General features: G+C 41.0%; 1 protein-coding gene across 4 annotated transcripts in view; it reads left to right on the top strand.

The window, feature by feature from the left end:
- Positions 1-14,771, top strand: part of myom2a (myomesin 2a) — a 34,720-nt gene that overhangs the window by 15,193 nt on the left and 4,756 nt on the right. For 2 of the 4 annotated variants that reach the window (XM_021320173.2, XM_012869859.3), the window contains 18 exons: positions 41-224; positions 1,392-1,566; positions 3,173-3,294; positions 3,780-3,967; positions 4,081-4,207; positions 5,766-5,944; positions 6,045-6,159; positions 8,745-8,904; positions 10,741-10,847; positions 10,939-10,983; positions 11,074-11,210; positions 11,910-12,054; positions 12,249-12,308; positions 12,506-12,573; positions 12,684-12,797; positions 12,926-13,013; positions 13,109-13,147; positions 14,551-14,656. In XM_021320173.2, coding sequence (XP_021175848.2) covers positions 41-224; positions 1,392-1,566; positions 3,173-3,294; positions 3,780-3,967; positions 4,081-4,207; positions 5,766-5,944; positions 6,045-6,159; positions 8,745-8,904; positions 10,741-10,847; positions 10,939-10,983; positions 11,074-11,210; positions 11,910-12,054; positions 12,249-12,308; positions 12,506-12,573; positions 12,684-12,797; positions 12,926-13,013; positions 13,109-13,147; positions 14,551-14,656 — 2,159 coding nt within the window. The remainder of the gene's footprint in view (positions 1-40; positions 225-1,391; positions 1,567-3,172; positions 3,295-3,779; positions 3,968-4,080; positions 4,208-5,765; positions 5,945-6,044; positions 6,160-8,744; positions 8,905-10,740; positions 10,848-10,938; positions 10,984-11,073; positions 11,211-11,909; positions 12,055-12,248; positions 12,309-12,505; positions 12,574-12,683; positions 12,798-12,925; positions 13,014-13,108; positions 13,148-14,550; positions 14,657-14,771) is intronic. The other 2 variants (XM_021320175.2, XM_021320176.2) reach the window with 1 other exon arrangement.

Here is a 14,771-nt window from a genome sequence, read left to right as displayed (position 1 = left end):
TCTACCTTTTACACATCCCTCCTCCCCAACCCTCCCACAGTGCTTAGCAGGCACTGGAGCATGGCAGCGGATCAACACAGCCGTCAAACTGCACTCACCCCGTTACCCAGTTTTTGATTTGCAAGACGGCCAAAAGTACCAGTTCCGAGTCTATTCCGTCAACATGTATGGTTCCAGCGAGGCCTCGGCGCCTTCAGAGCCCATCCAAAAGATTGATGAGGATGGTAAGAGGACCCAGTTAGAAAAATCCAAATCAAAAATACCGTACTAATCCCAAAGTAAAAACAATAAGTGAGAATGCTGAAGAAAACCACTGAATTACTTATTAGATATGATTTAGTAGGTTTATAAGGAAATGTTTTTTGGTAACTCCTTAGCCTAATCCATGTCTAGCTTACTGTGCAGAATCTTCAATGTGACTTTCTGTTGTTGTTGCTTTATTGATTTGATTTCAACTTTCATGGCAGCTAAGAGGACCACTCTGCATTTTCCTTCCTGTGTTGAATTATTTGTGTGATTAACCTTTCTTTGTTCTTATAGAGATAGAAACTGAGCAATACTTCAGCATTTTGTGTCTCACCAACTTAAAACTAAATCCCGTGGTTCATAGACATCTAAATGAGACAGTTTCTTCTTTGCAATTAAGAGTCCTACATTACTTAAATGGAAATGTTTGCAACACATTTACACGGAGCCTTTTTGTAAATGAGTGACTGTATGTTGCAGGTACTGAGCTGCCGGTTGGTATGTATGAATGAAATCATAAACCACTTTCTAGAGGCACTCGTTCACATGTGTATCAGTATGTTTTTTTCTGTGTATGAAGAAGCACAGAGTTGCACCTTTAATTTTAATCACAATCTATAATGACTATTCTATTCTATTCACATTCCTGTCAGAGCACAAATTAATCCTGCTTTGCGTCTTCATGGACGTTGGAGCAAAGACTAACCACCGATGCGCATAGACATGGTTTGAAAAGTAAAATTCTTCTAGTTCCACATCATTAATGATCACAGTTTGTTTTTCACAAAACACACAATAAACACAATTTAAAAACTTGTATTGCTATATTAAGTAGTCTGATCATATGTCTCAAATCTTATGTCATTCACTTATTGTTCTCTCTGTCCTTTTTATCTCAACTTCAAGGACTTTTAAAACATGATTTAAATGTCATCAGTGTGATTTTTGTGCCTTTTTTGTTATTTTGTTTATATGTAGATTTAGAATTTTATATTCAGCCTAATTTTTTTTATTTGACATTGCAAGTACTGAAGTTTTCATCTGCATTTAAATACATTCACTGGAAAGTAATGAGATTCCTTTCTAAGCATTGACCACATGATTATCCATAGGATTTGTAACTAGAGGGTTTGTCTCTTGAACAGGCGTTCCCTCTGCTCCCGGGTTGGTTGTTGCCACCAGAAACACCAAGTCGTCTGTGTTTGTCCAATGGGAAGCTCCGAAACATCTGAAGAACCTGATGGGCTACTACATCGATGGCCGCGTTGTTGGAGACAAGGAGTGGTTCCCTTGTAACCACAAACCCTTCAGACACAACAGGTACCGCACGCTGCAATCTGAGTGTTAGGTTATCTTAGAAGACACATTTCTCAGAGTCACTGTTCTCCTGGGTTAAAGTCAAATGCCTTAAGAAGAAGTTGTGTCTTTATTTGAGGTTTTTAGGTAGTTTAGGTTTATTTGTATCCCAACCTTTGATAACAAGACATTATTAAGAAAAATATGTTTTAAGTCAGCATATAGGCCCAAGTAACAATAATACAGGCTCAACAAAACAAGAAGCTAAAAAGCTAACATACAACATCTAAAAGAGCAGCACAACACAAAGTACCACAGACAGCATATGGATAAGTGCGTCACTGAATGAATGAATGAATGAATGAATGTAAGCAGCAAATAATCACACTTTAGGGTGTCATTTGAAATACGAAGGAGTCTCAGGAAATCTCTTGATGTGTAAAAAGGTCTTTTTTGAGACGTTTGGATGTTCGGTTCTAAATGAAGATCTTTTCCTGGATTAGCAAAGAACTATGTTCAATGAGTAAGGAGAAAAGGTAATAAGCTCATTTTATACATGTTGCACCTTAATCAGAAAAAAATCCCAAATTAAATTATATTAAAACATGATTGAAAGACATTAAATTAATGACATAATAACAACAAGACAGATAATTTTATATCATATACATTAGTTAAAGACCTTAAAACATGAGAGATGTGACCTCTACTGTTTGTTCCAGTTCAGATTCAGGCTGCAGTCTTGAGCCATCAATGAAGTGCATTGCAATAGTCTGGATTAGAGGAAATAAAAGCATGATTAACAACCATCAACACTAACTGTCTTTTTGGAAATATTTCTAAAATGATAAAAGCAGTTGTTTTGAGTTGCCTTCAAGAGACATTGGTTGAAAATAACACCTAAACTCCTGAAATTTGGCTTGATGGTCAGGTTTATAAATCCAATCTGTTCCCTAACCGGAGGAACCATGTTGTCTGGGGCAAGGATCAAACACTTTGCCTTCTCTGAGTTCAGTTGAGTTGTTACTTTTTAACTACTTTTTATTTTATTTTAGGCACTCGGGTCAATCGGGCAATTAGACGAACACAAATTGTTTGAACGAGCAGTCCATCTGAATGTCATCTGCATAAAAGTGAAAGTAAAATATAATGTTTGATATTTAAGAGGGTTTGATCAAAAGTGCCGTTCAATGTTTCTTGGACTTTATCGTAGGTTCATAGTGTATATTTTAACACTGTTGGCGGTCAAGTGATTTTTAGCGCTATGGCAACACTATTTATTTTGAACAAGATTTTGACACAGCAATTATACGTATCTTTTGCATTTCTGCCAGCCCAATCAAACATTTAGAAAGAGCTGTGTGGAACAAAGGCACACCAGATAATGTTTCACCCTAAAATGTAATTTGAGTATTCTCCTTCCTCTCTTCATAAACAACCCAAAATGTCATGTAGTGGATCAATTAAACACATGCAAACAAGATTAAAAGCATCCACATGCTTTTTCTTTGGAGTTAGCCTGTCTCATGCATGGATATTGCTGTGAATAAAAAACATGACATCTAAATGAGTACTCAGAATTATTGCAGCTGTGTTTATTGAAGACTAAAACTTACTGAATGTATCCCAGGTTTGTGGTCCACGGCCTTATCCCAGGGGAGAGCTATGTGTTCCGTGTCCAAGCTGTCAACATCTTTGGCCTCAGCGAAGAGTCTCAGGAGTCCTCTCCCATTGCTGTGGAGCCTGCTCTAGGTGAGAAGAAGCCCACTTTTAAGCTTTTTTTCACATTAATGGTTTGGATTTCCTTTGGAAATAAATACCCTTTTAAACTATTTCTAGAGAGTTTGACTGAAATAAAAAGCTAAAAGGTAACTAGTTAGATGATTAGTGTCCTGCAAAGCTTCTCCTCAGTGAGTCTGATGTGATTATTCTGTCCAGGGAAGGCAGTGGAATATGGTATGTATTAAAACACTTTACTGCCCAACTCTACTCACTCACTGCTGCCTTTTCTGCTCCCTCACCCTAACGGTGCACAGAACCTCTTCTTTCAGTCTCCTTCTGAAACATGTTGTTTTATAAAACAGTTTTTGCCCTTCACAGATACACCAGGTCCATTAAAAGTCCAGAAAAAAGGTGTTCATCCACAGTGCATGATATGATCCCAGTAGTCTTAGTAAGATGTCTCACAGGTTGTCTGAACTTCAAACGGGAACTTGTATAACTGTGAAAACTTTCAGCCACTCCCAGCGCTCCCTACGGGATCACCATGCTGAGCTGTGATGGCTCCTCCATGACGGTGGCCTGGAAGAGTCCCAAACACTGCGGCGGCTCCAAGGTCAACGCGTATTACATCGACAAGCGGGACGCTGACACTCTGGTGTGGAAGGAAGTCAACCTGGCGGCGGTCACTGAGAGGATCTGCACTGTGAGTTTACGCTGGCATGTGGCTCATCGTCTCAGAAGCGTCTACAGCAACCTTTCTCCACATTTTAACTGGACACAAACAGAGCTGAAGCTGAAGCTTCGTTTGGGTTTCAGGTGGACAATCTAACAGAGGGAAGTTTTTACGAGTTCAGGATCCAGGCTGGTAATCTAGCTGGTGTTGGTGTACCGTCAGCTCCTAGTGCCCCAATGAAATGTGAACCTTGGACCATGGAACAGCCAGGTACAGCCTCATTTCTGCTGAGGTTTTTAATCACTGTAAGATTATAATTTTTTTGTGTTATGAAGCTGGGACAAGGACATTTCAGCAGCTACAAGTGTTTAGTTTTCTTGGTGCAGCTGTCAGTTTGCAGATTAGAATAGTTTCCTGAGAATCATTTTATTAAATGACCACCCAACACTGACAAACACCAGGATATTTCAACACATGTCTAAACAACATTTAAACACTCTGTCTGGTGACTGAGTATAAATACATTCTTTTGTTTTAGAAATCAATGAGCTAGATGATGAAAGTTTATTTACAAAGCACAATAACAGGGAAACACCTGTCCCTAGTTTATCTGGAATTATAGTTTATTTTACTGCAGATACTGTGATTTAGCAACATTTAAATGAGACATAATCACAAAAGAAAAGGTTAGAGAAAAATCTTCTTTTACGTCTATATAGCCAATCCTGATATGAATAGGAAGCGCTGCCCTGCTCTCTAACGCCTCTCTTTCAGGCATGGTTTATGGTTTATAAATAGTAAAATGATATTTTGGTTTGACCCACTCCATTCATGTTGGTCCTTAGTGTAATCGCTCTTCAGTTTAACTTTTCCCTGCACTTCCTCAGGAAAAAAAAACTTCTGGTTTCTCCTCACCCTCAGCCAATCAGTGAACAGCAGTAGGTTCATGTCACATCTCTGCCCTATTCTGCTCCGATCGCCCTACTCCTGAGCAGGGTTGGAAAAACCCAGTTTGGGGCTAAAAAAACTGCGCCTCCATCCAAATACCCTAAATAATAGCTCATTGCTCTTGTTCCTTGACCTTTCATGGGGTCAACAGTAAGAACTCTATCATAGGTAGGAAAGGAGCTTTGGCCTGCTGTGCCGAGTTTGGACAACCATTAACTCTCACGTCATTATGTGACAGAAACACACATGAATTATGTGAGTCAAATCCGGGCCTACAACCTTTCTAAAATAAACTACAAAGTTCGCGCTCGCTTCTCATGTCATCTCACACAAAGGATTGTGGGATTCCTTATAGCTCCTTAGCACTGGTAAGGTTCATCATAAGGTTCCTATGCTAAATTAGCTATGAGAGGAAGCATACAGGCTCCTTCCTTACTGACTGCACTATTCAGACAGCACTTAACATGGCGCCTGGTGATGCACTTCCACTTTGGCTGAAGCATCCTTATTCAATAAGGGTATTCGAACAGAGCCTGCATTTGAAATGCACACACACACACACACACACACACACACACACACACACACACACACACACACACACACACACACACACACACACACACACACACAGCTGCTACACTGACTATTAAGCCACCGTGCCTAAAATGTCTTATTTAAAGCACCGTTTGCTGAAATGCACAGACTTTAAATACATAGTGTGACACTTATAAACTTGCATTTACATGTTAGGAGAGGTTTATTATGTTCACTATGAATGTCGTGCTATGAGAGAAACTGTCCTAAGTGTAACTCTGTATAACTTTATGTCAGACCTTGTGTGTCCTGGAACAGAGCATTTTGTTTTCTGTTATTGAAGGCCCCGCCTATGATCTGGGCTTCAGTGAGGTCAGAGGTGACTCTCTGGTGATCCTATGGAAAGCTCCTGTTTACACTGGAGCCAGCGCTGTCTCTGGATACTTTGTGGACATGGCCAAGAAGGGCTCAAGTGAGTTTGTAACTCTGAATGAAGAACCTGTGAGTCACCGTTACCTGCAGGTAGGAGACCTGATGTGTTATCCATGAGACTTTAGTTTTGGTACAGCCCTCTCAAACAGCTCTTCATGTGATGATGCTGCACTCCTGTGGCTTGCTGCAGGTGACCGGACTGGAGGAAGGGCACAGCTATATCTTTAGAGTTCGTGCAGTCAACTCCAACGGTGTTGGGAAACCTTCTGAGGTGACAGAGCCGGTCTGTGCCAAAGCTCTTCCAGGTAATCACCGCTGCTGACCTGCAACATCAGTTATGTTAGATTCAGTCTGCAGAGCCCCTTCCTGATCCCCAGGGTCACTGCTGAAAATTTGCTGTGGGGAAGCTCAGTATGCTTCTGTTTAGTTAAGTAAAAAGACACAAGGATCATCTATGTTGGAAGAGCTGCTGTTGACACACATGAGACTGACACATATCTGTTTTGTCTATTTTTTCTCAGTAAACACAGAGTTTGATATAAAATGGCAACACCTATTAAATTTATTGACCGTCTAACCCCTCATTTGTCAAAAAAACTTAGTGATGAGTTGGTTAAATCTGGAATCCACAGTATGCTTTTGGGCTAGCCAGACATTTTATTAACATCCAGTCTGTCTCAGAAAAAAGAAGATCTCTACAAGGAAAACCATTCACACAATAAGATCCTTGGTGAGAGATCAGATCCCAGCTAGCCTGTTTACATGCATTTAAACATGTGGGAACATTCCTCTGTGAGCTGTTAGATGAGCACCAAATGGGTCTAATGAGGTTTCAGCAACACATTCAATCACTTACACAAATATTAAGTTATATTCAGATACTAAAACCATTGAGATTTAACAGACATGTCTTTTCAAAATGTTTTTAAATCTACAAATTCTAGCAATAAAAGAAATGAAGGATCAGTGATATGGGATTTTATGAAGCTCAGCATCAGCTTAGAGCTCATAAGGACTAAAGATTCTAACTCTTACAACGCCATGGATCCCTGGCAGCCATCAGCTGCTCAACACACCTTTACTAGCGTATGCAAACAGTGCTGCATTAAAGAAACTGGACATTCCACATGTAGGCAAATTATAAGTGCTTTGCATGAGTCATTTCACAATGAAATGACTGCAGCGAGTAAAATCTTCCAAAATCATCAAGATAAGCTACAGCTGAGACAAAAATGATGTATACTCATGGCAGAATTCATTTTAACATTATTTTCATTAAACCAGGAGGTTTGTTTCTGATGTGAAATGAGACAGCTGGCTCTCAGAGGATTATAAGGCACCATAAATGGTGTATCTATAAAACAAATATTGATCAGTACATCCTGGAAAGCTCACCAATCCATCAAGGGACAACACTGAAGCACACAGGACCTATGTCCATACCTATGGACTGTTAGAGTAACCAGTTAACTAAATGGTCATGTGTTTGGACTGTGGGAGGCAGCTGGAGAACCCAGAGAGAACCCACACATGCATGGAAAGAGCAAACTCCACACAGAAAGAACCCAGGCCCTGATTTGAACCCGGGACTTTCATCCTGCAAGGCAACAAAGCTCATAACTGCACCACCGTGCAGGATAAATGTGGTAGTCAAACTATTCCAATAATTTAAGACCAGCATTTTCAATGTTTCCACTGGTATTTTGCCTATTGAGTATTTGATTTTGGAAGGCCTCCTTGCCATCACCCTCATTTTTTAACTCCCTCCAAAGATCGTCTATCAGCTTCAAGTCAGGACTCTGGCTGGGCCACACTAAAACACTAATATTATACGGGCCATTTTAGACCCAGGCTCTGGCTTTTATGTTTTTAATTCTGTTTCTATAATGTTGATTTTATGTACAGCACTTTGGTCACCTCGTGTGTTGTAAAGCTCTATATAAATAAAGGATGATTGATTGATTCCCAGGTAAAAGAATCCTGTTAGTAGTATTAAGTTATTATTTTAAAACTGAATCTGCCAGGAGTTTTACAATAACACCCTTACTGCATCCTGAGAACTACTGATCAATGGTACCATCCTGTGATAGAACTGACACAGAACCCACAAAGCACAAATCACACAACCTAGTAACACAGCTTAAATAACTCAGAAGTGCACTACAATGACACGCAGACAAGGGAGTCACAAATACACAAGGAAATATCCAAGTTTCTTCAAAGAGTCATAGTAGACGTGACCTCGAAGCACTGACCATAAAGTCAATCCAATCAAATCATACGATTGGTTAGAACTTTTTCTATCCAAGGAAACTCAGAAGGTTGCATTCAGTCATTGACTTGCAGCATTCACTCCTCATGGATGAACATGTAGCCACAGTGGAGGGCCCACAATAGAGCCATGTTTCTTCAGGTCAGTTGCTCAGATGCTGCTACCCCAACAGATGATGGCAGAGGAGATCACACTCTCCACAGACTTATAGAAGATCTGCAGCATCTGGCTGCTAACCCTGAAGGACCTAAGCTTCCTCAGGAGTCCAGTCTGCTCTGTCTCTTCCTGTAGACAGCTTCACTGCTGTGTCTCCAGTCCAGTCTGTTGTCCAGGTGAACACTGACATATACTGTTACTAAAATAACTGGAGAACTCTTTTAGAGAATAATGTGAATTAAAGCTTAGAACTTGCAAATGAATACCATGTAACATGTCGTGGAGCTCCCGGTGGAAATCCTACATAGGAGCACACATCATCATGTGTGAGAGCTCTTTCCAGGATTAATCTAGTGATCATAATTTGGAAAAGCCCACAGGAAATTGTCCAAAATGAAAAAGGTAAACAACAACAACAACAAACATTCATCTGAATGGTAACATGTTTATCTTTATTCACAGGGACTACGGAGATAGTAGCTGGGGTGGACGAGGAGACTGGAGATGTTTTCCTGTCGTTTGAGGCCTGTGAGATCTGCGAGACATCCAAGTTTGTATGGTCAAAGAACTACAAACCCATTGGTGATTGTCCCAGGGCCACCGTCACGGCGAAGGGCAGAACGTAAGCTTACTGTCATTCAGGCGGGAACTTTCACATCCATGCAGCTCTGCCTGTAATTAAAGCAGCCGTAACTATCTTTGTGGGACTGAGAAGAATACCTGAATGTTAGTTTAAACAGCTTCACACAGCTGATCATTTTCATAGCCAGTCCCCAGGGGAAATAAGTCTTAAACACACCAAGACACTGTTTTTAGCAGTACAAAACTCTTTATTAACCAAGTCGAGAAGAAATAATAAAAATAGCACCTTATAAACGGATTTCATCAAAGTAAGGACGTCTACTATAGATATGTGTTGTGTTAGAACTGCAACCACAGCATTCACCTCTGACATCAGACAGAGAAGACCTTTGAACAAGCAAAAAGCTCAAAATATTTACAGAACAGTACCAGACAAACTCAAATGATGGAAATCATGTTAGCCAAGAAAAATGCCACAGCCATTAAATGAGCTTCTTTTATTTTCATTTAAATAAATATAACACCTCATAGCCTTAGACTGGTCTGAGAGATGTACTGTCAGATAGGTACATGTATAAAAAAAAATGTAGTAGCTTAAACAACTTCTGAGTTGTTTAAGCTACCTGCTAAAAGTTCTTTTCAATTAAATAAATAAATAAAGTATTCCATCCATCCATCTTCTTACTCGTTTATCCCTCATGGGGTCATGAGGGGTGCTGGTGTCTATCTCCAGGAGTTCAGGGGGCGAGAGGCGGGGTTCACCCTGGACTGGTCGCCAGTCTGTCGCAGGGCAGAAATAAAGTATATTTGAAATTAATTGCAAAAATCTGCCACCTAAAACTGTGAATATAAGAAGGTACTAAGGTACACTTTAGAAGTCCATCTTAATTTCTGCAATAGCTTCCAACCTTTAAAAGATTTTTTTGAAAATGAAAATGTTTTTGACCTGGTGTTGTCCATATTGGTATGTTATAAGTGAGAAGCCTGTGATAACATAAGAACAATGCAATTAAAGTATGTTCTTCTGCAATATCTCTTTGCTACACAACAGTCCGAAAGAACCTATTTCTTTTGAACTGCACCTTCTATTTTTCTCTGTAATTTAGTAGTAAGTCATAAATCACTGTCAACAAGTTAGAAACGGGACATTGTATCCTTTTGATGTAATGTGGTTTTCGGTTGCGTTTTCTTTTCATAGATTCTTTCACATAATTTAGATGTTTGGTATTTTCTATTACTAAACATAAAAGGAAAAGACACAGCGCACAAACACAGCTGTTTTTATTTTGACATAAGACTTAAATCAAGCTTTTGCAGAAACATTTTATTTGAAGTATATCGATTGAGTCCTAATTAAGTTTTTCGGACTCTGATTTTTATAGTTTTCAGTTCAAAAAATCTAAAAGTTTTGGAGCTTCTTCTAGATGCTAACCCGACATTAGATTTGTCCAAAAATTGCAGCAAGCATAAACAAAACAAGAGTTTCTTAGCCTGCAGGTATAAAAAGAGAGAACAGGAGATGCATATGAGGAAAAAATAAAAAAAGCTGCAGTATCTAGCAGAAGAACAGGATTTCTTTCAGGTTTCTGGTGAAATTGTCTAAATGGAAGCAGAATCTGTGAGTGGAGCTTCTGTATCCCCGGGATGTGCTTATTGGGGAAGTATCTGCAGTTTGCATTACTCAGTGTGGGTGGATTATTCCTTATCAAAGAAAAATGAACGCACTGGTGCAGATCCACCTTGGTGTTCCCCAACAGTAAACGTGTTGGGTCAAACAGAATGCAGCAGTAATGAGGCCATCCTAATTCAGAAATGTGATAACCAAAGAGAAGAAGTCTCTTGATGCTAAACAGTATGACCACCGTGTGCTCCACAGCTCCAGACTTACTTTCAGCAACCCTGACAAGGAGGATTTGGGCAGATACTCTGTGGTCGTCACCGACACGGAGGGAGTTTCTTCCAGCCACACTCTGACTGAGGACGGTACGTCATTCACTTCAGAACCTTCTCAACCATTCAGACTCTCCTCTGTTGACACTGATGTCCAGCCCGTTATCTTGCCTTTGTCCTGTAGCTTTGAACACCATGCTTGAGCTCAGCTACGCCATCAGGCATCCAGGTAAGCCGTGTGCCTTTGCATCCCACCTGCTACGTCCTTCCTCTTCCTGACCAAAGGTGAGAGCGTTTGCACGCCTTCGTCTCTCTGCAGTTGTCCCTCTGAAGCACAGCCTCAACTATGAGATTCTGGAGAAGGGGCACGTGCGTTTCTGGCTGCAGGCCGTCAAGCTGTCTCCATCCGTGTCCTACAGGTTCATCGTTAACGACAAAGAGGTCACCAGCGGGGAGGTACGACGTCAGTCAGCCATCGGTACCGGCTCACTTTGCCCTTAGAATCAGATGATGTGCTTAGTGTTCATGCTTTCTCACGGTCTGTTCAGGTAAAATGACAATAATGCATCTGTTGCTCTAAATACTTTCGTGTAAACTGTGCTTTAGCTGCTGCTGTTTTTCTGGTTAGGTTAGGTTCCTATCTATCTAATGAAGTCAATCGACCTTTTTAATGTTGTAGTAAAGGAATTCCAACATTCAGACTCCTCATTCTTAACAAGCGGCATGCATGTGCAAATCTCTAACATAACCGCAGTAAACAATCACAGGCCATGCTCATTTTGATCATTCCTTCCACCCTTTATCAGCACATCTCCCAGGAATCATTAAGTCCAAACAGGAATGTTAGGCGCTGCTGAGCAGAAATGTGGGCTACACGTCTACAGACGGTATAGAGACGGACTCATGTAGCGTAATTCTGGTAAAGATCGTGTCTGCTAGTATAGACAGTAAACTGTGTTAAGTTGCTTTTAGTAGAGGGCCACAAACACAGCAGTTTACCCTTGCCAGGCGCTGTAAGTGTGGGGAAACCATGCTATGTTGCCCTGCTGTAAACGGAACAGTATTGCCACTTATGAGACTGCTCTAAACGCTCTGACAGGCAATATTAAGCAGAAGAAAAACAGTTAAATTTCTGTGAATGAATTTATCTCTCAGGGTCAGAAGATCAGCCATGATGTTGCTTCAGGGGTGATCCAGATGACAGTGGATCATTTCACCAGGGCCAATGAGGGCACATACACCGTCCAGATCAACGACGGCAAGGCCAAAACCCAGAGCTCCCTGGTCCTGGTGGGGGATGGTGAGACTCTTTAGTCTTAATGTCAGAAACACGAGCAATACGTTGTATGTATATTTAATGTAAAAATCTGTAGGAATAGGATATGATAGAATACTACAGAATTTGGATCAGAATTGGTAATCCATGGTAATATTAAAGTATTTCAAATTTGGTGGATTTCATTAGAGCTAGTGTTGCTTTTGTCCTATTTCCAGCATTCAAGGCTGCCCTGAAGGAGGCTGAGTTTCAGAGAAAAGAGCACATCAGGAAGCAAGGTATGAGCAGACTCATGAGTTTTTCTTTAGCATTTTATGCATCTTCAAGCCACGATTAAAAGGCCAAATGTCTCGTCGTACAAACTGAGCCTTGTCTTGCTCAGCTGGCATTTTAATCCCATTTTAACAACATTTTCTGATGGCTGGCTTTCACCAGAGGACATTTTGGATTTTTCTCATTTTTCTTTTCGCTGTAGGTCCCCATTTCTCTGAGCATCTGCATTTCACCGTCTCTGAGGACTGTACAGTGATGCTCACCTGCAAGGTAACGTGTTTTTAAAATAGCTGTCATTTATGTTCTTACTTATTTGAATGCTTAAGGTTTCCCATTTTAACGTGGCTGTTGAAATGAAGCGTTTCCTCCTGTGTTTGCAGGTGGCTAATGTAAAAAAGGACACTACCTTCCACTGGTACAAGGAGGATGATGAGATCGTTCCAGAGACTCCCCCCAACGTCATGTCTGGAGCATGTGCTCTGCCTCTGCCTTTGGTACGGACAACCGTCTTAATACAATGATTATCAAATGTCCTGGTATTTGATTGATTAATTTCTAAAAAATAAAGCTTTTAGAGTGGAATGATAAAGCTGCTGATTGATAAAACCTGTTCGCTTTGAAGTTCTCCAGAAAAGATCACGGTGTGTACAAGGCTGTGCTGAGTGATGACAAAGGAAAGGACACCTCTGTTTTCGACATCTCTGGCCAAGGTGCTCCAGACTTTAACAGTCAGCTTTACTCACATGCCTTTACTCGCAGAGAAGTCCAAATGTGTTGATTGTGTTTTGTCTTCTTTGATTTCCAGTGTTTGATGACATCATCAATGCACTTGCTCGCAACGCCGGTAGGTCCAAAGGGTTACGTATTCAGATTGTGAATGCAACACACAGACCCCACAGTTTACTGAATAACCAGTCGTTGGTACCTAACACAGAGCCATCGGAAGAGAAAAGGGGCCCAAAGCATCACAGGTCTTCCACTATACTTTACAGTGGCCATGTGGTGCTTTTTTTCCTTTTGAATGGACATGCACATGTATGTGCAGGTCTGGCAGAGAGGAACCGAGTCAGGCCCGCAGAAACTGACACAGCGAGAGGCAGGATCAAAGCACCTGGACCCAGTTAAAGTCCCAGTGGCACAGTCAGGGAACACATGACACTGTTCCCACCGACTTAGAAAGAAGCAAATAAGTGCAATGCACAGTCTCTGTCAAAACACACCAGACAGCAAACGATATAAAGACAGAATCAGCGACATCCTTTGCAGCTTATGGCCATCATGCACAGGGTTACCTAATTTCAGAAGATATGATATATAAAAAACATCCATCCATCCATCTTCTAACACATCTATCCCCTGTTGGGGTCACGAGGGGTGCTGGTGCCTATCTCCAGCTGTCAATGGGTGAGAGGCGGGGTACACCCTGGACAGGTCACCAGTCTATCGCAGGGCAACATAGAGACAAACAGGACAAACATTCTCACACATGCTCACACCCACGGAGAATTTACAGAGGCCAGTTAACCTAACAGTCATGTAATACCAGGGATCTACCTGTTCACACCTGCTAATCATAAAAAATATTTTTTTTAAAACCTGCTGCTTCAGCATTCGTTCAAGAAACTAATTGCTTTGAGTAAAAAGTATTGTTTTGTTCTATTGTGACGATGGGCTGGGTAGCAGAGCCTTCTAACTAAAGCAGTAAAGAGTGGACGCAAGAACCCTATTTGCTCTGTTGAGAGATATCTCTTTAGATTTATTTATTATGTGTTCTAGAGGCCAGCAGAGTCCTGGCAGTTACTGCCCTATTCCTCCTTTACCAACCCGCTCTTTGTGTGTGGTGGTAAGATAAATCGGTTTGCCTGGTGGCCAGCGGCTAAAAGAAATGGCTCTGTGTTACTTCATGTTAATGCACCAAAGGCAAAAGTTTCAATTGTATTTCTTCCTATTGTTAGAGATTGCATAGAATTACCAACAAATGTGACTGATTGCACACTAAATAAATAGGATTATTTCTAGAATCATAAATGCATTGGAAACGCTGTACTCCCTTTTGTAGGCAGGAGAGAAGAAGCTGTTTAGAATAAATGCTGGGAACAGGAGTACTTCTGCAGCTGGGCATTAATTGTTGAATAAAACCTACAAGAACAGACCGCCAGGAATCCATTTAAATGCAGAAAGAGCCTTGGAGTCCGTCCTCTTGGTATTTGGCTTGCTGGTCCCTGACTGCACGTGTTTTCATGTCAGGTGCGTCTGCCTCGGAGCTGGTCCTGCAGTGTACTCCAGAGGGCATCCGGCTGCAGTGCTACATGAACTACTACACAGAGGAGATGAAGACCGTCTGGAAGCACAAGTACGTCATGTTTACATCCAACTTCTAATGCACTTCATGCAAAACTGGTCAAGTTGTTTTCTGTTTGTGGACAGAACGGTGCAGAGAAAGAGGAAGCTGCCCAGTTTCATAGGAA

The sequence above is a fragment of the Fundulus heteroclitus genome, chromosome 5, assembly GCF_011125445.2.
Source record: "Fundulus heteroclitus isolate FHET01 chromosome 5, MU-UCD_Fhet_4.1, whole genome shotgun sequence".
Classification (NCBI taxonomy): domain Eukaryota; kingdom Metazoa; phylum Chordata; class Actinopteri; order Cyprinodontiformes; family Fundulidae; genus Fundulus; species Fundulus heteroclitus.
Note: the sequence above shows the minus strand (reverse complement) of the source record. Positions and strands in the feature narration are given on the sequence as shown.